General features: G+C 37.4%; 1 protein-coding gene across 1 annotated transcript in view; it reads left to right on the top strand.

Annotated features, from left to right (window-relative positions):
• LOC136240618 (centrosomal protein of 128 kDa-like) overlaps window positions 1–18092 on the top strand; it is a 30082-nt gene extending 11990 nt beyond the window's left edge. Inside the window, exons 5-27 of the mRNA XM_066031629.1 lie at window positions 1190–1245; window positions 1301–1335; window positions 1393–1475; window positions 1599–1716; window positions 1885–1959; window positions 7504–8081; window positions 9084–9153; window positions 9288–9345; window positions 9403–9449; window positions 11904–11951; window positions 12680–12751; window positions 12803–12874; window positions 13137–13241; window positions 13945–14019; window positions 14071–14157; window positions 14261–14320; window positions 16005–16091; window positions 16255–16352; window positions 16593–16659; window positions 16709–16822; window positions 17720–17791; window positions 17851–17910; window positions 18011–18092. Of these exons, the coding sequence (XP_065887701.1) occupies window positions 1190–1245; window positions 1301–1335; window positions 1393–1475; window positions 1599–1716; window positions 1885–1959; window positions 7504–8081; window positions 9084–9153; window positions 9288–9345; window positions 9403–9449; window positions 11904–11951; window positions 12680–12751; window positions 12803–12874; window positions 13137–13241; window positions 13945–14019; window positions 14071–14157; window positions 14261–14320; window positions 16005–16091; window positions 16255–16352; window positions 16593–16659; window positions 16709–16822; window positions 17720–17791; window positions 17851–17910; window positions 18011–18067 (2194 nt within the window). The 3' untranslated portion in view covers window positions 18068–18092. The remainder of the gene's footprint in view (window positions 1–1189; window positions 1246–1300; window positions 1336–1392; window positions 1476–1598; window positions 1717–1884; window positions 1960–7503; window positions 8082–9083; window positions 9154–9287; window positions 9346–9402; window positions 9450–11903; window positions 11952–12679; window positions 12752–12802; window positions 12875–13136; window positions 13242–13944; window positions 14020–14070; window positions 14158–14260; window positions 14321–16004; window positions 16092–16254; window positions 16353–16592; window positions 16660–16708; window positions 16823–17719; window positions 17792–17850; window positions 17911–18010) is intronic.
• Window positions 18093–24337: the final 6245 nt, after the last annotated feature.

Consider the following 24337-nt stretch of genomic DNA (forward strand, 5'->3'; position numbering starts at 1 on the left):
TTAAGTGCCGTGCTAGCTGAAGACAGGAAAAATTGGCACAGAATGCCAACTGATACTGAATTAACTGTTTTAGAAACTGTCAATGATGTCCTCAAGCCGTTGTCATATTTAACAGATGCTCTTGCTGGGGAAAAGCATGTCACTGCATCAGCGGTCAACCCAGTTTTGAAGCATATTCAGAAAAAACTAGCTGAGATAGAAAGTGACACTAGCCTAGCTAAAGAATTAAAAGAATTTATCAGTTCAGATTTGAAAAGAAGATATTCTGATCCTGAGGTATGTGAAATATTAGATTTGGCTTCATTCCTTGATCCCAGGTTTAAAGAGCAGCACCTGTCTGATATAGAAGGAACAAAACAACAAATCATTGATCATTGTTTACAATATTATCAAACAGTCAATGTGAATGAAGCCAGTGAAAGCCCCACTGACTCCAGTACTTCTGATATACAAGTAATATGTCCCACTAAATGATTGAAAGGTCTTGCAGCTGTACTTCAACACATCACAGAAGAAAACAATCCAAAACATGCCACACCCTTAACTCCCCTACAGAAAATAAACAAAGAAATAACATCTTACCTGGATCATCCAGTACTTAAACCTGATACTGATCCCCTTGTGTGGTGGAGAGATGAAAATACCAGATTCCCAAACCTGGCCAATTTGGCAAAAAGGTATCTTTGCATTTGTGGTACAAGTGTACCTTCTGAAAGAGTCTTTAGTAGTGCTGGTCACATAAATAATAATTTAAGAAATAGTTTACTTCCAGAAAACGTAAACAAACTAGTGTTTCTGTCTAAAAACTTGAGTTAACTTACTTTGTATCTTTTCACACACTATGATCGTTTGCTTGTACCACTGTTTACTTGTACTACTGTATTGTGTGATACTGTATTGTGTACTGCTAGTACTGTTTAACTCTATTAACCATTTTTGTAATTGTATACTACTTTTGCCAATAAAAAGAACATGAGAGCTGACAATAATCGTGATAATCGCAATGTTTTGGGTTCACAATAATCGTGAGTGAAAATTTGATAATCGCCCATCACTAGTGTAGATGTACAACCATCAAATGTACATATGATGAGTATGCATGCGTACAGTGTACATATGGAAGTATGTATAGTATGCTTTGTACATATACATGTGCAATGGTTTGATGTTAACAATCACATTATTTTAGGTCAGATATTACCAATTCAAGATTACTAGATGCACTAAATACATCACTGAGACAAGGTCACTCTCACACGTTTTGTTGTAGTAGCTATATAGTGCACAATACTTTTTATAGGGTCTAGTTCGGCTGCTACTGTCATCAGGGATGAGGTATGTAGGGCCACTGATACTATTGCAGTGTTGATGATGGTGTTGTTATGATGTTAGGAGCTGCCAGTGACTAACACAAGAACCAGTTCCAGACTGAGGGATCATCATCACCCAGGCAGGGATATCAGACATTTATCAAGGTATGTTGTATACACATAAACTTGCAAGTGATTCATGCAGTATATATGTACACAACTACACAGTACACATACACATATGTACATGCTTTGTGAATGTATACACTACACTATAATTTCTTGTAGGGAATTGTCTGAAGAGAGAGAATTGCTGAATGATAGTGTTGGAGAGAATCGTCATTTGTCTCGCAAGCTTGGAAGAATCGAGAGAACACTGGACAGAATTGATCATGAAAAAAACTCAGTAAGATTTGCAAAGCATACTGTACACCTACTGAGCAATTCATGCTTTTATACTAATTATTCTTTTACACGCTACAGGAGTTGCTTTAGTTTTTCCAACACTGCACAACACTTTATAATAAACTGCTCAGTAAGCATACAGTGTTATTTGTATTTATTTATTTTGTAGGCTCTTAGTGAATTAGAGAGAACCTCACGTAGACTTGATCATACTCTACACAGCAAGGATGAACTATTGCAAGAGGTATGCAGTATAGACAAGGATAATGTGTAGGGTTATAACAAATGTACAAATACGCTCTCCGAAGCTTCATTTGGAAGTGTTACCGAAGATTCAAAGCTTTACTATTGTTGTGCCGATAATTTATTGATGGTTAGGGTAGCACAGGACTCTATACTTTGGTATAGCTAAACTGTAACTACATAAACAGCAGCTGCTACAAGGGTAACAATACTTATGCAACTGATTTATCATGTTAGTGTCCATGGTAATGAAGCTTTGGAGGGCATCCGGTTCAATCATAAAAGTGTTTAGATAATCTATGGTACTATTAACTGAACTAAACTTGAGGAGCTTCTCTAATTCCATCCATGAATTGTTAAATGTTTTTTTAGGGCTCAGCCAGAGACAAATAATACATTGTGCCCTGCCATGTGCAGGAGAGTGGGCAACTAAGAGTTAGATTGTACATGGTTATTAAATTCTAGTATCTACTGTTCACATCATTCATTGTTGTTGTTGTGAGCTACTGTAACATAGCTACTTGAATGGGAGTAAGCCTAGTAAATTGATGGCCAACCCCTCTTGGGTTGTAAGAATGTAGTGTCTCCTAGCAACCAGTGGTAGTTATGATGAGTAGTACAAGCCATAAACCAAACATAAGCTGTATTCGGGTAAGTAGAATTCTAGGAAAATGGGAACGGAAAGCGGGAACGGAAACGACCAACGGAAAATGCCTGATGAAGGTTATCATGTCAATAGATTTTACAGCATGATGTTTCTTTGTAACATTGTTGGACCCTTTCGCACTGTTCCGCTAAAGCGATCAAAACTCTCTAATAGAGCAGTCACCGTGCATTAAAATATTCTAATAGATCAACAGTCAAGAATGTTTTGTAAACTATGCGGACCTTTAAACCTGTGAATGATGGAGCAACTGTAGCTGGCAAAGATTAGGTATGTAGGCTAGCTAAGTCATCAACACTGACTGTTAACTGTTCCTTTAAAACTATAAACATTTAAAAGGATTCAACAGACTAGACATTGGGTGACCTACAGTTCGAATCCTGGGGTTGGAGGGATTTTTTTCCTTACTTTGGCCCCTTTTCTGTTACACCTTTCCAGCTACTGTATAAGTCATTAAGTCTAAGTCCTTGAAATTAGGTTAGGTAATCCTAAGGATGCATCACATGTTGTTGTAGACCTTCAGTGCTGGTCACTGTAAAGTGTTAATAATAATAATAACAATAATACCACTGAAACATGCATGAAGAAGTTTGTGAAGTATTATAATTATATAGACAGCGTCTATATAGGCTATGCACTTACATGCAGCTTCCCGATAAGGAATTATGGATGATAAAGTATGCTGTTAGCTCCAAGACGAGTCTTCGTGCATGGCTGGTCTCATATGGCACACACTAGCTATATCATCAACACTATTAAAAAAACTGAAATAAGCATACTTCTTGAAACCATACAAAGGATTCAACAATTAAGAATGAAGAGGTTTACAAAGTACTCTAATTAATTGACAGCGTTTACATAAAGATGTGAGAAGGTGTATGGCTGCAACCTTGTCAAGATAAAAGTTAGTTATGTGGTAGCTACAGTATGTGTCAGGCTGAGGTGACTCCAATGAAGAGGCTGAGGGTTGCCAGCTATTAATAGTACATTGATTCACAAGCTTTCAGTATTAAAAGGCCCCTGGTGAGATACATAGTTTGCAAAACATTCTGTGACTGCTCTATTAGAGCATTTTAATGGACGGTGACTGCTCTATTAGAGAGTTTTGATCGTTTTAGCAGAACAGTATGGAGGGTCCAACAGTGTTACAAAGAAGCATCATGCTGTAAAGTCTAACCTATATATTGACATGATAACCTTCATCAGGCATTTTCCGTTGGCCGTTCCCGCTTTCCGTTTCCGTCCTGTTCCCGTTTTCCTAGAATTCTACTTACCCACTGTATTCCTTAGGCTCCATCCCTTTTCTTTTGATAGCTAGGACATTATGTCTGAGCAAACTGAGTTATGGTCAGGCGCAGAAGCTATTTGGAAGGCAAATGTCCAGTGACCAACTGTTATAGTTGTCTCTGGGCTCAGCTTAAAATGTACACACTATAATCACTTAGTTAACCAGCATGCATATGTGAATAAAATATGTGACTGTCTCTGAAAAAGAGCCCAACTTGTTTGCAAAACTTCCATTTTTTTTTCACCAATATCTGCAGTGTCCAAAGAATGTATCACCAAAGTTTCAGCCTTCTGTGGTGAGTAATTTTGGAATTATAGCACTAGACAGTAGGAATATAAAGATAATCAATTTGTACATCAACTATACTGAAAATAAATTACAGGCGCTCATACCTTCCGTTTGCATTAGCCTACAAAGTTGCAATTTGGCTTAAAAAGTTTACCATGGATTAGCAAATCAGCCAAGGTATAGTGTTAGCCCTGTAGTCACTTACACATATGGGCGGTTTAGTTGAAGAAATGACGATGATCTGGTTTATGTTTACCGCATTATAAACAAATGCACGTGACATGTATACCATTAGGGCTACAGAAACGAAGCAAAAATTGTTGAGCTCTCCATGAACAGGCGAATAAGATGGTGTATAGTTTTAATTTGATTTGAGTCTTCCTTCTCCGAGTAATGGCCTGATAAAAACTTGCATATTTTTTCTTTGTAGCATGCATAATTTTACGAATTTTTATTTTCTCAATACACATGCATGCCTGTGTTAACAAGTTGGGAGATGGTCGCATATTCTAGAGTACCTCATCAAAACGTACATGATTTGTCCAAATTCACATTTAATCGTATGGTTTGCAATAACCATAAGTTTATAAACATACATATATATATATATATATATATCAAGACACACGGTAGTGTCGTGCGGCCCAAGAAGTCGGCGCGCCACACCATGAGTATATTAACAAGAAGAAAGAAAATGCAATTGTCACACCTATGTAGCTCTATGATCCCTTATCCGATTGGAACCAAATTTGCTAGGTGCCGCCCAGTTAGGGGAGTCTACATACCAAATTTGAAGAAAATCGCTCCAGCCATTTCCGAGATACGAGCGAACATAATTTCGTTTTAATTTCTTCGTTTTTTTCTTCTTCATCTTCATTTCGCATGCTTCGCAAAATCCGCAATAAAACACGAATGCTTGCTCGAATTGGGCTGAAATTTGGCACACTTAAAGGGCTCATTAAGGCAGATCTCCGTACCAACTTTGGTAAGAATCCGATGAACATTCACGGAGTTATGACCGATTATTTGTGTAAAATAAGGTCAAAGGTCTGTCACGCCTACAGGGTAAACCCCTTGGAGGAATCAGTTGAAAATTGATATGTAGATGGAGCAACCATCGTAAGAGTGCCTTTTTGTGGTTTGAAAGGAATCGGGATAAAGACCATGGAGATATGACACAAAACCCAACCTGTGTCAAAATTACGCGATTGATTTTTATGAATAAAAAAACTATTAGTTTTCATGTCTACCAGGCAAACCGCTTAGAGCAACGAGCTGAAAATCAGTATGTAGCTGGAATAATCATCATAGAAAGTCCTTGCTGTAGTACAGAAGAATCGGATTACAAATCACTGAGTTATGATTCGAAAGGCAACTACGTGCAGCAAATGCGAGATCGAGATACTCTAATAGAACAGTCACCCTAACAAAGCATTCAGCTGCATGTATAATTTACTCAATTATATTACATTGCAAATTATTCTGTACGGAATTCAGCTACAAACAAGTCACCCTGTAGTCAGATCAGCTAGAAGAAGGTACCTAATAGGGAGTTCAGCTACAAAGAAGCCATCATGTAGAGAGTTCAGCTCAAATAAATCACCCTGTAGAGAATTCAGCTACAAACAAATTGCCCTGTAGAGAGATCAGCTAGAAGAAGTTACCTTGTAGAGAGTTCAGTTACAAAGAAACAATGATGCAGAGAGTTTAGCTGCAAACAAATCACCCAGTAGAAAGTTCCGCTATGAACAGATCACACTGTAGAGAGTTCAGTTAGAAACAAGTCATCCTGTAGAGAGATCAGCTAGAAGAAGTTACCTTGTAGAGAGTTCAGTTACAAAGAAACAATCATGCAAAGAGTTTAGCTGCAAACAAATCACCCAGTAGAAAGTTCCGCTATGAACAGATCACACTGTAGAGAGTTCAGTTAGAAACAAGTCATCCTGTAGAGAGATCAGCTAGAAGAAGTTACCTTGTAGAGAGTTCAGCTAAAAACAAATCATCCTGTAGAGAGTTCAGCTAGAAACAAGTCACCCTGTAGAGAGTTCATCTAGAAGAAGTTACATTGTAGAGAGTTCAGCTACAAAGAAACTACCATGTAGAGAGTTCAGCTGCAAACAAATTGCCCTGTAGAGAATTCAGCTACAAACAAATGACCCTGTAGAAAGTTCCGCTATGAACAGATCACACTGTGGAGAGTTCAGTTAGAAACAAGTCATCCTGTAGATAGATCAGCTAGAAGAAGTCACTTTGTAGAGAGTTCAGCCACAAAAAAAACCCCATGTAAGAGAGTTCAGCTGCAAACAAATCACCTGTAGAGAGTTCAGCTAGGAACAAGTCACCCTGTACAGAGATCAGCTAGAAACAAGTCATCCTGTAGAGAGTTCAGCTAGAAGAAGTTACATTGTAGAGAGTTCAGCTACAAAGAAACTACTATATAGAGAGTTCAGCTACAAGCAAATCACCCTGTAGAGAGTTCAGCTAGAAACAAGTCACCCTGTAGAGAGATCAGCTAGAAAAAAGTCACCCGTAGAGAGTTCAGCTAGAAGAAGTTACATTGTAGAGAGTTCAGCAGTTTAGCTGCAAACAAATCGCCCTGTAGAGAATTCAGCTACAAACAAATCACCCTGTAGAAAGATCAGCTAGAAGAAGTTACCTTGTAGAGAGTTCAGCTAGAAACAAATCACCCTGTAGAGAGTTCAGCTACAAACAAGTCATCCGGTAGAGAGATCAGCTAGAAAGATCACCTTGCAGAGAGGTCAGCTACAAAGAAATCACCCTGCTTCATCTTTTCTTCTTCCTGTAGTACAGAAAAAAATGATATATAGGTTAAAAAGCCCTAAAGCTGGCCTTTGGCCGGCTTTGGGGTATACAAATACAAAAAGAAGTGAAATCTAATCCAAAACAGCCAAGCTGTAAAAAAAGAGTGCAGCCCTGAGAAAGGCTATGGTGAAAAAAGATGTGAAATCCAATATGGCGGCCAAGTAATGGCTGTGATGGTAGGTTAATGGTAATGACAATTCAGGTGAATTTGGTGCCGCTTGGTCTTGGCACAAAATTCACCTGAATTGTCGTTATTAAAATTTTTACCATTAACCTACCATCACAGCCATTTCTTGGCCGCCACCTTGGATTTCACATCTTTTTTCACCATAGCCTTTCTCAGGGCTGCACTATTTTTTTACAGCTTGGCTGTTTTGGATTAGATATATAATAACCATGACTATCATGTGCTTTATTTTATAATATTATATTAAACCTGGTAATATATGTTAGTGCACACTGTTTATTTCTGATCATTACAGATTTCAGATTTACAAGATCAATTGTATCAAAGTGAACAGGATCAAGACAAGTTAGCAGAACGTTGTGACACTTTGCAAAGACTAGCATCATCTAATGAATCTACTAAAGAAAAACTAGCAAAACAAGTAAGACACATGGACATCTCACTACAAGAGGCTAATGAAGAGAAGGCAATTCTCAATAATAAATATCATCAGATGAAAGACAGTTATCTTGAACTAAAGGAAGAAGCCAAGAAATTAGAACAACAATGTCATGAACTCCACAATGAACTAACAACAGATAGGTCATCTATTGTGGATGAAGTGATGAGTCTTAATTCAGAACTAAAGGACCGAGGTGAAGCCAATAAGAAGTTATATCGTGAGGTTAATTCTTTGAATTCGCAACTTGATGTGAGTGAGAACAACAGGAGGAGTTTAATTGGACAGTTTGAAACATTGCTACAGAAATTGGAGGGGGCTGAAAGTGACAAGAATCATTTGTTGTCTCATGTGAGACAGTTGGAAAGTCAGTTGCAATCTTGTCAGGAGAAGGATAAAGCCACCAGAGAACAAGCTGTGGGAAATATTAAAAAGTTAGTGCTATGTACGTATGTGCTGTATCATATCAAAAAAGGCTATTGGAAATTGTCACATGTGGAAAATTTTACAAAGCACTAAATTTTAGCTTCAATTCTTATGAAGTATGCATTAAAACAGCCTAAAAACTACTTCATGTCCTTTTTATAGCTGTAGCTTGCATTGGTCCCACTGATCAGTTAAAAAATCTTGTCAACAGCTATTGTTTCTTGCTCTATGGAAATACATGTATTTGCGTTATATGCAAATAAGGCAAAAGTGTGCTCATTAAAATCCATAATTTGCATGGCAAACCATGCATAAAAACAAAGCCCTTGAATTTCTCTACACAATGGCATCCGAAATGTTATTATTACACTTTCATAGTGGCAGTTATTAACAGTTGACTCCACCACAATGTGCGCTCCATACAAATTTCTATAGGAGGAATTCGTTACCTCAGTACGCAAACCTTAAAAGTGTGCTGGGTTTCCCTTACCCAAATTTGCTAAACTTTGGTCTCATTTGATGAGTTGAATTGTACTGATAAGTATCCACCCGAACTAATGGCTTAACTGGCTGTTCTACAAAGATACGTATATCACAAAACATACAAAAAAGCAAGGTGTTTCACACTATAGTTTCATACCTGGATGCGTAAATTTGCCGTACAAGGCTCTCTCCTCTCTTTTCCATTGGTTGCTATACAAAATCTTGCATATCACCTGATGCACAATATACCAAGGATTCTGATAAATGGAACCCCATCTCCGTAAACGGAGTTATGCGGAAGTTATGATGCATTGTTTGAAAGATGGTGTTATTTTCCTTAATTTTTGATTCGAAAAAATTAAATGTACAGTAAATGTGTCAAAGTTTTTCATATGTTAATTGTACGTAGTGTGTTTTGTGTGTATAGTATTTCTATCATGTAGTGTGTGCGTGTGTGAGTGCGTGCGTGCGTGCGTGGGTGTGTGTGCCAACATTTTATATTGTATTGTTTGTTTGTTTCTTTACAGATACAAATCCAAATTAAAACACCAAGAGAAGTTAGCAGCTCAATTTGAACAAGACCACTCTGCAGCCTTGGTAAGTTGTGTGCCCATAATGCTGCATACATTGTTGTACGTATAATATGTTCAATGTGTTGTGTTATCCTTGAATCGTTCACAAAATTTGGTGGTACATTTATAGTGTGTGGTATAATATTCTGTTCCACATAGCAACAGGTGGAGTTCTTGACTGCTCAAGTACAACAATGTCAGATACAACTACAGAATGGTACGTATGTGAGTACCTTGACTGTATATTTTTTTGATTTTATGTATTTCATTTTAGAAAACCAAATGTGTAGAGCTTTAGAGGAAGAAAATGTAGAGTTAAAAGTATGTATGTATAGTATGTTGTGTTAAATGCATACTGGACCAAACTTTTACGTTAAAATTGATAGGACAGGATCAAACTGTGTGGCCTCAATAATCAGGTAGTTTAATTAGTAAGGTCATCAAGTATACCTTACACCCTTCATACTATCCTGGGTTAGCAACCATCAGGTTATTGAGTTTGGGTTGGTCATGTTCTCTGAATAACAATGCAATAAAGCTAGTACGGAATGTATAATAAATAAGATTTTGATTAAACAGTACTGAAACAGTAGCACCAAAGTGTGGAACCACCTGAAATAACCTATACAACATATAGTTGCTGTGATCAAACCATTGAGTGCTCAGGAGTATCTCAGCACAATAGCTACAAAGTCTACTGGATGTATGCTCTAAATTATTGGAGTCACGTATATGTACCTCAAATCATTTTCATTGTATATATCCTGCCCACTTCATCTGTGCTTAGCACAGCATGTAGCTTGATTGATTCACGCTGCAATCAACTCCAAACCTGTACCAAAGTTAGAAGGTAGTGTGAACCTATATTTGAGGCATACTCTACTTGATGTGGCCACTACAACAAGGCGGTCTTATTAATGAAATCATGAAGCCTGCCTAGCTGTGTTTGGGACCTAATTCACATGGTTATTAATGAGGTTGTGTATGTTTGGGTTCTACTTGACATCTGTAGTCACTATCATACAGTACGATAGTACTGTATAGTAGGGGTTAGTAAGGAATCATATGGTTTCGTGGATTTTCGCACCTTAAAAAAACGGACTCGCAATAAGTTTTACCCGAAAAACCACCTGGAATACACTAGTACTGCTGTAATGATGCTGTACCTTGGTTAAACGAAGCGAAAAGTCGAATATTTTGATGTACAGTGAGTTTTAAAAATTTCGGGATTTCGTCTGCCTGCCTGCCTACCTGCCTGCCTGCCTGCCTGCCTGCCTGCCTGCCTGCCTGCCTGCCTGCCTGCCTGCCTGCCTGCCTGCCTGCCTGCCTGCCTGCCTGCCTGCCTGCCTGCCTGCCTGCCTGCCTGCCTGCCTGCCTGCCTGCCTGCCTGCCTGCCTGCCTGCCTGCCTGCCTGCCTGCCTGCCTGCCTGCCTGCTGTAAGACCCAGTTGCGCTAGGTGTACAGCTCCAGAAATTTCAGACAGCTAAGGTAATAATGGCGGATTCACGAATCTGTTGTTCCAATTACGTTCTGTCCACTACACCATGCTGTTTGCTTTCATCATTCATTCGCTTCTTTGTTCTTCTTGAAGGATAATTGATAGTTGCGGTGTGCACCACAACCCAAGCACGTGATTTTAACGAAGTGTGAGTACGTGTGCGTAAGACGAGGGTGAATGGGTGCAGTACCCAAGGAGTTGTCTCTAGCATTTAATAACGCTGGGTAGTCGTTTTATATAGTCTTAATTACCAGTTTAGCTTTTTTGTGAGGTAGCTAGCTAATAATGTCTTTGAGGGGCAGATCCACCTCGAGATCCAGACTTCTAAAAGCGAGGGTTCCACTCTTAATGGTGGGCTTTCCAGCGATGTTTTACTGTAAATCACCATTAGAAATGTAGCTGAAGCCTTTAACAGTTACTATTATAATAGCTTTAAAAGACAAAACGATGATTATTTTTAGAGGCGCTTATTGCGTACGAAGGTGAAAGCTGCTTCAAGTGATATTTATACTATGTGGAAAACAAAAAGAGTATAATATAGCTAGCTAGACAAAAAAAGTAAACAAACTAGCTATTTAAAAAATTAAAATTTTTGAAAGGAAGTAGGGATTGGTATAATATACCTGCTACAAAAAGTAAGGAAACAAGCTCAAAAATGTTACAGTTGAAATGAGAAATGATCCAGCAGTAAAAAGTAAGGAAACAAGATTAGACGACTACTTGCTAAAATGAGACACACTTTTTTGGCTAATTTGATGGTCTCATTTCAAGATGCTAGCCAAAAGTATAGGGATTAAAGTGTGTCTCATTTTAGCAAGTAGTCGTCTAATTTTGTTTCCTTACTTTTTACTGCTGGATCATTTCTCATTTCAGCTGTAACATTTTTGAGCTTGTTTCCTTACTTTTTGTAGCATGTATATTATACCAATCCCCACTTCCTTTTAAAATTTTTAATTTTTTAAAATAGCTATAATAAAGTACAATGTTGTGAAAGACACCTTGAATATGGTTTGGACCTACGTACTTGATATGTTCGCTGGTTGAATTGTCACTGTGTTATGTCTATAGGATAAACTCTGACATGTACATAATAATTTGTAGGATAACTAGTCAAAATGCTGTTACAAGAATATTCAGTACTTACATGTAGCCAAATTCTCTGTTACTGAGCGGTTCCGGGTGTTTGTTTTTGTGTGGCTTTCCATGCTGTATACTGTTTTGATGAAGTGTTTTAAGTGTTCATACTGTGCTGCTTGCTTTTTATGTTTCTTGTACAGACTAGAATGACAGAATATGAGACTACCATCAGTGATTTGAGGATGAAGGTAAGTTTAGTATTTTAATAGAATTTGTTGCCAAGTCACTATATCAGCGCCTTATCCTGATTGTATGTTATTCACTACACATCTACTTACATCTACTATATGTAAATATCCTGCAGTAATAATACTTGTTCTTTTTGAAGAAAATTTGGTCATTTTGCATTAATTTTGTTACGTCATCCTGTGAATTTTCGATTCCATTTTATTTATGTACCTTTACTGTTTAGATGTGTAGCTTTTGCTGTGTTGTTAAGTGTATAATTATAACAATACGTATAAGTACTGAACTGCTGATATTATACACCCTAATAAAGCAACCATTATTCTACTCACCGAGTAGGTTCTGTAGTGGTAATGTGTTTTTCTATTTTGTCCTTTAAATTGGAGCATGTCATGAAACATCTTGTAAAAAAGCTTTAGAGCATTTGTACAGTGTGTAATGGAACCCAACCTTCCAAATGATTGCCCTTCTAAGGTTGCTGGGTGGCTAACTGGATAGGTGACCCAAAAAAAAAAAGGTAGCCGGCTGGCTGTTTATGCTGTTGTACCATTGTTTCCACATGTACCCATAGTGTGCCTTTTTAGTGGCAAACCATCTAATTGTTAAACCTCAGGTGGCTCCCATGAGTTTTGAAAGTAACACGCGTATTATGTATATTAGCAATAACAATAAATAAGCACTAGCTGTATTGTGAATGGACAATATATTAATCAGAATGTGTTTTGTATAGCATGAGGAGCTTGCTACTGCTGCAACTGATCTAAATACAAACTTGACTCATACTAAGAAAGCTCTAGAGCTGGTGAGTAGTCCTGTGCTATTTATTGTCCTTGTACTGATTATGTGTTAACAGGCTAGGGAAGAGTTGACTGCTGAGAGGGAAAAGAATGAGCAGACATTGGCAGACAAAATTCAACTGACTGAAGTATTTATGGTGTAGATGTGTATAACCGTGTGTATGTAATGTCTGTAATATCTGTAATACCTACATACACATGTGTACACATGAATGTATGCACACAAGTGCATACACACTCACACACACATGCACATGCAGGCATGCATGCACACAGTACACCAATAAAATGTCAATTATTCTGTACGTATCTATACACACGCATGCAATTTTGTAATAATATTCTGGTGCAGAAATCCTGTACATGTTAACAAATTCCCCTACTTTACAGGAGTTAGCTGGTTTGAGAGAAGAGGTCACAACAGTCACTGACAACATCAAAGCTGAACTGGATCATGTGACCCAACAAAAGAATAAGGAAATATCCAAATTAGAGGTGTGTAACATAACATTATTAAAAATGATACGATGTACAGTGTAAACACACACTACAAGTCTTAGTAAAATCATAATGCAGTGGTATGCTCAGGTTTAGAAGAAATGGCGGCTTAACTTGTGTATGTCAGAGGCGAATCTGTAGTGGTTGTTAAGTGGTATTGGTGGCTATTGTATTTGAGTGATGGTAGGTACTGACCATTGTAGGCACATCCCTGATAGTGGTATAAGAACTGTACAAAGTGATAGTATTGAATGAGATCTCCAGTATTTCATACTATAGTATTCACTCTATGGTGCATGAATACCCTACAGTGCTGTTAGTATGAATGTTGTATTAGTGTATTCTAATTTTCGTTTGTACAATACGTACATACCATACAGCATAATAATTTGACGGGGAAAATTTTTGACGAATTTGACAAAAGGCTTGCCATTTGTCATAATTTTCCCCGTCAAAGCTCACATGACTAGTTAATTAGAACACTTATGGTGCAGGACATTCGTCAATATTTTCCTAGTCAGTATTCAAGAGATAGAGAGTTCGTCAAAATTCCCCCCTTTCAAATTATTACGCTGTGCGGTATGTCCCTTCATAGGAAGCTGTGTTACTCTAATAGTACACACACTAACTAGTTTGAGATTTTCTAATCAAACAGTCACTTGTACATCGTGTTTCACATTTACTTGTTTATTACACCTAGAAAGAATTGGGGACACTACAGTCACAGAATGGTGAACTTAGTAAGAAGCTGGCCAAATCTACCAGAGCTTATCAGGTATACCCAAAACATAGTCGTATAGATGTGTATTAGCTGCTGCTGTTATAGGGAGTGAAGGTACAGCTAGCTACCTCTAAGAGGGAGGAACATCAGAGCAAAGATGAGATGCAGAAACTTCAACAGCAATTGTTACAAGTATGCAGAGTTATCTCCTTAAATGATACACATACTGTTTAACTGTGATACACTGTACATGTGATACATGTGTTACTGTTGATCACATATTGTGTATTTATAGTTGGAGCAGTCATGTAATGCTAAAGAACAAGAGTTGAGAATGGAGATGGAGGAACTGCAGGTATAAGTTGCAAAATATCCATATGCAAATACATTGCTGCTTTGTAAATAAGGTACAGTAAATATAAATTACATACTTGTTAATACTAATCCACACAAAACAGCCAAGCTGTGAAAAATGGTGCGGCCTTAAAATTCTTGGGTTAAAAAGTTGTGAAATCAAAAGTGGTGGCCAAGAAATGGCTGCAATGATGTTAATGCTAATAAATTTTAATAATGCACACAGCCATTATTAAATATTATTAGCATTGACATCATTGCAGTCATTTCTTGGCTAAGATATTTTAAGGCCGCACCATTTTTCACAGCTTAGCTGTTTTAGTGCGGATATCACTTCTTTTTGTAATTGCAAGTTCCAAAGCCAGCCTATGGTTGGCCTTGACACACTATTTACATAATTTTTGTAGTAGCTACTCTAATAGAGCACACATGTTTTGTGAGCACTTCAATACAACACATATAATAATTATAATGTTCTAGAATTTCACTTATAGATCTATGAGTTATCATTCTAGTGTGCTAAACCGAAATTTTCATTTATAAGATAGAAATTAAGTGAGGTGAGCAACTGACGGCAGTGGCAGAGTGGTAAGGGCTTGGATGTATAGGTGTCCATGGTTCAAAACCTGCAGAATTTTTTCCGGTGTTTTTTGCACGTTTTTTTTTTTTACTTCTCAGTGACTGTTCTATTAGAGTATCTCAATCACGCTATATTCACCTGTTTAATTTTGCTTTATGTCTCCTTAGCTAATACTTTAAATACTTTCAAACCACTAAAGGTTTGCAGTATGATAGTAACTCTATGTACAGACTGATTTTCAAGTTAGTCTGTCAAGCGGATTACCCTGTAGACGTGACAACAAATAGCTTTTGAAATTTTCTAAATTGCACGTAATTCCATTGTTCTTAGTTCGATCTCTACGAAAATTGGGCTGTAATTGTACTGCATGATGCTCTTATTACCCTCCAAATTTGAAGTAAATTGACTAAAGCATGCATGAGTTATAGCGAGTGGAGCAAAAAGAAGAAAAAAGAAGCATAAGATGAAGCAGGAGCTTATGAGCCGCCGAAGGCAGCAAAAGAGCATGAAACTGAGCTCCATGACACTGTGTTTGTTTTACATCATGCACAAATGGCAGTCCAGCCGCATGAAGTAGAAATGAGTTCGCCACCATCAAAGAAGAGAAAGACCTCAAGGAAGACTCAGCCAACTTTACCATCGCTATGTGTCATTGGTCACTCACAATTTCGTATACGGCTTCAAGTAACGAGATTTTACTTTCCTTATATGGAAACTAATCGGCGATTGATTTGGATTCTGATGCACCTGGCAGGCAGTGTAAGTTTCATGCTCCTTCGCTGCCTTCGGCGGCTCATAAGCTCCTACATGAAGAAAAATACGAAGAAAATAAGGCAAACTTTGAAGGCGCATATCTCAGTGATGGCTGGGTGGATTCAACTCAAATTTGGAATAGGAAGTGCCCTACCCCTAGAGCGTTCCCACAGCAAAATTGGTTAACTTCCGTTCAGGCACTATTGAACTACAAATGCGTGAAAACAGCATTTTCTTGGTTCCTGTAAAGTACACACTTGTATGTCGCTCGTCCGCACTAGCTGTACTTGGCTGCACGAGCCTGCACGACACACTATAGGTAGTCAATACCATCCTGATTGGTTGGCTGTAGATTATGCACTTGAACGAGATTGAGCAGTTGACTAAAGCACATGAAAAACAAGTGACTGAACTGGAAAATCAAATCAGTAAACTCCAGGTAGGTATCATACTTTTTGCATGCATGTATTTATACACGTGTATGCAGTAGTACAATATGCGCATACTCATTTACCAACAATACTGTTGAGAACCACATGTCTTGTAGTTGTGTCAGCTACATAATATTATTTATGCATATTCTCATACCTGTGCTTGTATAGGTACTGTTAGCAGATGAACGGTCAACTGTCCGAGCTGTGAAGAGACAGCAGTTCAAAATGTTTGATGACCAGTACAAATTTGGCGATGATTTGTCACAGTATGTAATGTACATGTGTATGTTCTGTCAGTTAAATCACTTATCATAGCCTGTAAATTGTTTATCATTTATGCTTACCAAATACAGCTACTTATGTAATCTTGGCTACCAAATGGCTTTTATTAGAGAGAATGTTGGTTGTTGTATTTGAATATATTCTATTAGTGTCTACTTTATTACTGTATTAAGGGATGATTTTACTTTACTTCTAGTAAAGATCCGTATTGATTTTCTGTTTAGATCACTTGAAGACACAGAAAAACTTAGAAGGAAGTACATGAAGGCAAAACGGTTTTATGAAGAAAAAGTAAGGAGTGTGTACGTCTTACAACTTTTGAGATTTAATCTTCTTGTAGGTGGCTTCCCTGGAGCGTGAACAAGTGGAGATTAAAGATGAGGAAAATGATCGGTTAAGATTACAACTACAAGAACTACACAAGAAAATAGTACAACAAGCTGAAGACCATGAGGTGTGTAACCATACATGTATAGCTGTCTGTTTGAGGAGGCACCAGTATAATTGTGATCGGCTGAGCAAAAACTCACCATTTTCGCATGATTCTGTTTTGCTACAAAAACATGTTGAAATAAACTGGGTAAAAGTACACTTGCGTAATAAAAGTTTATGCACATTTTAATCACTTCGGTATGCACTAAAGCAAAGCTCAAATCAATGCAACCTATGCAGCATTGGAGTTCATGGTGTGTGAGTAAGAAAATCTTTGTTTTGTGATGGTACAACCAAAGGCACATGAGTTATGGGAGCTTAGTCGCAATGCAGTATAAATAAAGTTTTACTGTCATCATTTCTTTGTTGGAATGGCCTTCTTGTTTGTTCACATGGAGGAAAGCAATGATGGATTTGCCAGTCCATGTTCAACAGATTGAACCAAGTCCATCTTCGTAGCTCGTTTCAGTCTTGAGTTGGAATAAACACCTGTAATTTATTTACCATATTGTTACTGTACAAATCAAAGTTATTGTTGTTCCAACTGTCTAGTGCTATAAATCCAAGACCATTGATCATAGAAAGCAGAAACTTAGGGTGTCCATGCACTCCTTTGTTACTATTGATAACAGAGAACAATTTGAAGAATGTATGAAAACAACCGGATTATGCTCAACCGGTCACAATTGCTACAATTTAAAAATATCTACTTAACCTTTACTTTTCACTAGATAACTGCTTAAAGATCTTTATGCACTACGTATGTTTTCTTGGCCCTATTGTCCTGCATATATTGATTAAGAAACTGTTTATGACTCTAGTTATATATTATATATATATATATGTAATCTTAGAGTGTATGAAGTACGTAACATTCTAGTCAGGATATGTTGCAATAATCATTGTATTATTCCTACAGGCTGTGTTGCGTGCAACATCAGCTGAGATGGATGGACTTGTGCAAAAAGTTGGACAGCATATTAATATGCCAGTGAGAATTTCCAAATTATAGCCATCATATCTGGTGAATAATGTACACTCTTTCTCTAGGTCTTTCCAGCCTCAACTAATTCAGAACTTGATTCTAGGAAGTGGATAGCAGATACTTTGGTAAGTCAGCCATCTTGTGTGTAAGAAATTGTGTAATACGTTTATTATTAGTCTAAGGTGCTTTGGAACCATTTTAGTACACTATGTATGTTTTGTGTAGGCAAAACTACAGTGGTTGAAGAAAGAAACAGGTCATTTATTAAGCTACAAAGATTGATATGAACGTAACTATATAATTATAAGGCAAAGATGTATATTTTTGTATCTTAACAGAACAATCACAGGTATGCAGAAATGTATAATGTTGTATTTTCAGGTATTTTTTTATTTTGATAATCTTACAATGCAAAGTATGAAAGTTGGTCAACAATAAAAATAACTACCAATGTCATCATGTCCCCAAATACTTCATTATTACAAAATCAACTCATAGACCAACTAGATCCCCTGGGTATATAGTATGCCAATTAATGAAATCACTAAAATATTAATATCATTCCCACAAATTGACCATGACTTTCTTTCTCAACTTCTTGATTCTTCAAATATTATTGCCAATGCATTTGAATACAATGATTGTACAACACTATAAAAGTATGACTAACGATTTTCTTTGATCTTTCTTTCACTCTGGCGAACACATCTTGCATCAGATTTCTAGTTGTCTTCTCTCGTCTCCATTGTTCTAGTCAACATGTCTGATGGCTCTCCACTTGAGCTAAGGATGGTGCGACTAGTAACACTAATGGGCTGGTTGATTCTATGCTGATGGACTTTTATTGGTAAACAGGCATGACAAAACTTTTGATTTACCTTTGCATGCATAAAACTGATCCCTTGCACTGTTTGCTGTACAGGCAGTAGCATTGATTTCATCAGTGATGGTACATTGTGCCTTTTGAGGTGGCTTGCTGGGGAATTCAGTTCCACAATAACCCATGACATGGGAAATATACTCTTTGTATTGAATGTAAACGAAAATGTGGTTTGATAACCAGTCTTTACTAAATTCTTGTTTGGGCAATGAGGTGATGTACACATCTGTTGTATCTGTAACGTCTACACATGTGAAATCAAACAAAAATCCACTGTTTTCATGCAGTTGCATAACAATTAAACTTTCCATTTGCAGTTCGAGGAAATAATTTAGCTTTGAGTTTACTGCTTTCAGTATCAGTGATTTACCTTCATCAAAACAGGAACTATTCTCTAGCATCAAGGAAAAGCCAGCTTTTATAGAATTTTTCATCTCACTATCACCCAAGTGCGACAGAAATCGTGGATATTGTTGGCAGTGCAGCATTAAGATGATTATTATGCCATACCTTTTCTTTAATGTAAGGTGCAGACTGCAAAAACGGTTTTACCTTTTCTTTAATGTAAGGTGCAGACTGCACAAACGGTTTTGAACTTTTCTTACAGTTGTGATGTTGAATGGTTCATAGATTGTGTGATCTTCTAAGTAATGAATCAATTAACTTGATCCTATACCCTAGTACTCCAATCTCTTAAATGAATCGTTGCTAATGAATCATTGCTAGTTTCAGTTTTTCTATCATTGACATCAATTGCACCTTTCTTTCTTGATGGAATATTTACCAAATTCAGTAGTATGAGTACCCTTGTGCACCCATTTGTATTGGTCACACCTATATTATGTAGATGTATACATATGAAATGCATTAGAATACATGCCAATTGAATTGTGTAGCTAGCTATAGTATCATATAGTATACAGGCACATGCATTTTGATACCAGTAAACTAATTTTCAGCATGCACTTTCAAATAATTCCACTTACCTTAATTAGCTTCTTCTTCTTGACTTCCCACTGTGTTTCATCTACGCCTAGATCATAAATAAGCACCGACCCTCCTTTAGGTTGGATGGGAGGATTAGCATTCACAGTGTTCATGTACTCCTTATACATTGTGTCAGCATTCTCCAAGTAATCTATAACTTGGCTATGGTCCAGAGCTACCGCATTCAAATCAGTAGAAACAAGAGTCCTAAATATATATATGTGACCGGATTTGCAAAAAGGTACCTTTTTCACACACAAATTTTGACCCATTTTTTGAACTTTAAAGCTTCATAAAATTTTGATCATGGCATATAATTGCTTGAAATTTTCAATGAATGTAGCTACAGTATCTGGCTACATTTTGATACTAAGAGAAAGTTAATCAGTATAAGGCATCAAGTGTTACATCATTTTGTTTGCTGGTATGTCAAATGTGTGGAAAAGGTACCTTTTCGCAAATCCGGTCACATATTATGAAAGCAGTTTACAATCTGAACGTGAAATGATTTGATCTTCCACTTCACAATCCATTTGAAAAACCACTCAATAATCTCTCAGCGGTAAGGTCTGGGTTTATATAGCTAGCTATAAGGACATCAAAATCTCTCTAACCTTATATGGTAGTTCAAAGATTACCTGACAAAGTTACTTGATTTTTTCTTAGCTAAACCATGCACTAGCTAAGGACGTAAAAATTTCTCAAACTATATTTCAAAGGTTACCTCAAAGCTACTTGTTTAGTGTTATTTTTTTGCTTAGCCAACACAATTATGTCAATCCATTCAGGGAAAATCGCTTATGATCGCTACACGATATTCTAACACCACATAGCTAGCTAACTAATCCATGAAGCTCTGGTCACGAGCCTTTATAGGCTTAAACGTTTAATAGTTGCCTGTAGCTAGTACTATAGCTAAGTACACAGTAGATGAGCCCTTCCTTCTGTGGTCCCTACCCTTGGCTGTCCCCGTCCCGGTTTTACCCCTGTTGGCCGTCCCCATCTCGGTTTTACCCTTATTTTCCCCGTCCCTAGGCCCTGTTTTACCCCTATTGTCCCCGTCCCCGTTTTACCCCACCCTGAGTCACGAACAGTCTGTGCCAATTTTCGCTCCAGCAATCAGTCCCAACGGTCATAATGGTGAAGAACTTTTTTGTTGTTTTTTTGGATGCAGCTAGGTGGGGGGGGGGGGGGGGGGGTTAACTATAACATAAAAACAAAATCACATGCAATATGGCTTTTTTTCAGCCCTTCTAGGTATTTGTCTCGTTTTACTTTAGGATATTTAGCTCAAAGATTTTCGCTTAGGCTCCTAGGCTATGGGTAAACACCTCGAACAGGCTCTGCCTTCTGTGTACACCCGGAGCAGGGGCGGATCCAGAGTTTGGAAAGAGGGGGGGCACCTTGCTGAAAAACAGTTGAAGACCAAAAAAAAAAAAAAAAAAAGGTCACAACAATAATAGCTAGTTATTTACCAAATATATCACGTCTGTTATGTAAAATAAAATCCTATTTATAGCTTCATAGGTAAGCTATAGACTGCCTCATGAACATTGTGACTGCTTCATTAGAGTAATCGACTGCTCTATTAGAGTATCTCGATCTTGTATACAATTTCTTGAAGGGAGGGGGGGCATTTGGGGCAAATGCCCCATCCTGGATCCGCCATTGCCGAGGTACACCCTCCAGTGCCTAACTGGTAAAGTAGATAATAACATAATGTTCAAATCAATAAGAATATGGCTCTCCACTAAACGCAGCTGGCCAGTACAGTGGAACGTAATAGTGAAAATGATAAAGCACAGCGCATCCAGGAGAGTGCCGGTCTGGTTGTAAGAGGCATTGATAAAAGATCTGCCAGACGGTTGTAGAAAATAGTAGCCTCCTTGCCCAAACCACCAAAAGTTGAAAAAACAAGGATTCACAGTCAACATTACGAATACGATCCCCACCCCCATATTCAAGCTTCTTCTCGAGCTCGTGTCGACGAAAAAGGAAAGCAATCCGGATAACTTGGTGCATTGGGATGGAAAACTCAACATTACAAAACTCTAGTTAACTGTTAATAATATTTGCACACACACTACACCTTTATGTACGTTTACACTCGCTTGTTGAGTCCTGTACATTACATATAATTAATTATTTAACTCTGACGTCGAACAATACACCTTGTTGTCTGCCCCAGAAGTCCCTTGCATGGATGTCAGCCCTTGCGGTATTCAGACTGCAGTTAACTGAAGATGGTGTAATTAGCATAGGCGTAGCAACCGGGGGCAACACCCCCTTCTGATTGTAAATTAAAAAGATTGAGATACTCTAATAGAGCAGTCAGTTACTGCTAGTCACAGAGAAGCAGTGTAGCAAACTATGAAGTTGTGATTAAGGAATTTATGAGCTTTATCAGTGATACAATCTATATGGTAGGGTCTATTCTACGGAACGGAACGGAACGGAACGGAACGGAATGATGGACTAAACCACAGAACGGAACACTTTCTCAAATTGAAGTTTGCAGCTTACCATTGCTGAAACTGCCCTTACAAGTTATCAGTGGCACCTCCAGTGGGTGATTAAACCATAGAATTAAACATAAGATAAAAAGAATTAAAGGATCGATTGTGGGTTCTTGTTGGTTGTCATTAGTAACGAAGTATTAATTGTGGGATGAGCTGTATCAGTGATCATGTTCATCCATGGTTCATCTATGGATATATCAAGAAGGGCACTTTATGTGAGCTGTTTTGCTTTAGAAAACAGTCTGGGCCAGCTTTTCAAGTCATAAGTCAAGTGTACAAATACAAATAAAGCAAGCAGGAAGACACTGGTAACAGAAAGAGCCAGCTGAATTAAAACTTGAAGAATTTTGTGCAGTATGTGAGGAGCACATATTTTGGCAGACCACAAGGAGGCTATATTCTGCAAACATCACTGAAGTATATGCATGGAGTTATTAAGAGCTGGTGCAGTGGACTCTCGAGTGGACTCTCGAGTGGACTAGTGCCGTGATCAATAATGAGCTGATTTTTCTGTTGCACAAATTCAAGGATGTATCTGACTGCTAGCCTTGAATCAGGCTAAATGCCAAAACTCCAAGATCAACCAGATCTTAATTATAAGCCTTCTCATGTGAAACCATGCCATAGCCACAAGGCATACTTGATTTGGACCAAAATGTGTGTGTAATTTCAATGTATCTAGTCAGACCTGAAATGGAACACTCACATTAATTACATACCACCTAAGAATCCTAGTCACATGTTTCACTTCAAACACAACAGGTTAAATTTGTTCGTCTATTTTCAAGTGATTCCCAATCCAGCTGGTCCATGAAATTACAGTGGGATCACGTATTTGTTACAGTGCGGGCTGCTCTATGTTGGATCTACTAGGTAGACTGCAAATGTACTGACACTGTTGTAGCATGTTTAAATGAATACAGTAATACTAGATTATTTATGTATACAAATTTTTCATAATGAAATTGATATCCCATTTTGACTTGTACCTCCACTTTGCAACATATTCAAGAATAAGAAGTTACCACCCTTTTAAACTCCAACCACTGTTGTTAATTAACCAAGATCTCACCAGTCTTTGTTTTTTCCATCTTTGCTTTGAAACAATAATTATCTAAAGGCTCTAATTCATATTAAGTATTTAAATTTGTAATTCACCTTATTGTATAGTAGTTGTACTAATTTAATTGATTTGTCTGTATGTTTTCTTCATTTTCCTTTGAAGTTTTACAGTATAGGTAAACAAAGATGTATTTTCTCTCCCATCTTATTTTAGGATTTCTATTGACTAAGAAAAATTTTATTATTTGTATACAGGCTCAAAATTGAGAAAATATAAAGAAAGTGAAACAACATATACAGTCAGTTTGCTTTTGGATATTTATTAATGTCTCCAACTGCAACAAAAATTCGATGAATCCATGCATCTCATCGCTGGTCGTCTGAACATTCTGCAAGTGATACCTCACTCAATCAACCATATATTCTGTTTATTAGACTGAATAAAGTCATGATCACCTAGCCTTTTCTTGTCACCAGTAATTTTCTAGTTAATTTCTCTGTGCATATTATGCTCTGAAACTGAAGAAATTGAGTGGTCTTCTGAACTATTTATCTTGTCAAGATCAGCAGAAACAACTGACATCCAATCAGCTACTATATTGTAGTAACAAAACTTGCCTTGCATAATTGGTCATGCACTAAATGAATTATTATTATTATTATTATTGTTTACTGAGCAGTCAGCCCTGCTGGTGTGCTCAGGAATCACATAAACAAATACATTAGGTACAATAATATGATTGGAGTCTAGCTGTAAATAGATCAGTATCTGCAATTTCAATTGTATCAGTTGGTAGTATGTTCCACTCGTTTATTGTTCTTGAGAAATAGCTGTTTTGGTATGCCGTGGTGGATGAGGTAGGTAAAATATAGTGAAGATGGTGGTATTGTCTTGTTGGTCGTGTTTTTGGTAAGGCCATACCTACTGGATCTTATGTTGCACGGGCAAAACCTCAGAAAATTTGGGTAGGTAGGTCGATTTGATAATGATAATAATAATTAGTACATAATAGAAAATTAAAGTATTATGAACCATACAAAAAGAGCAACAACTACAAAAAACGTTAATGAAACATATAGGGTGTTCTGCAGCACCATAATGTA

This window comes from Dysidea avara, chromosome 12 (genome assembly GCF_963678975.1).
Source record: "Dysidea avara chromosome 12, odDysAvar1.4, whole genome shotgun sequence".
Taxonomy (NCBI): Eukaryota; Metazoa; Porifera; class Demospongiae; order Dictyoceratida; family Dysideidae; genus Dysidea; species Dysidea avara.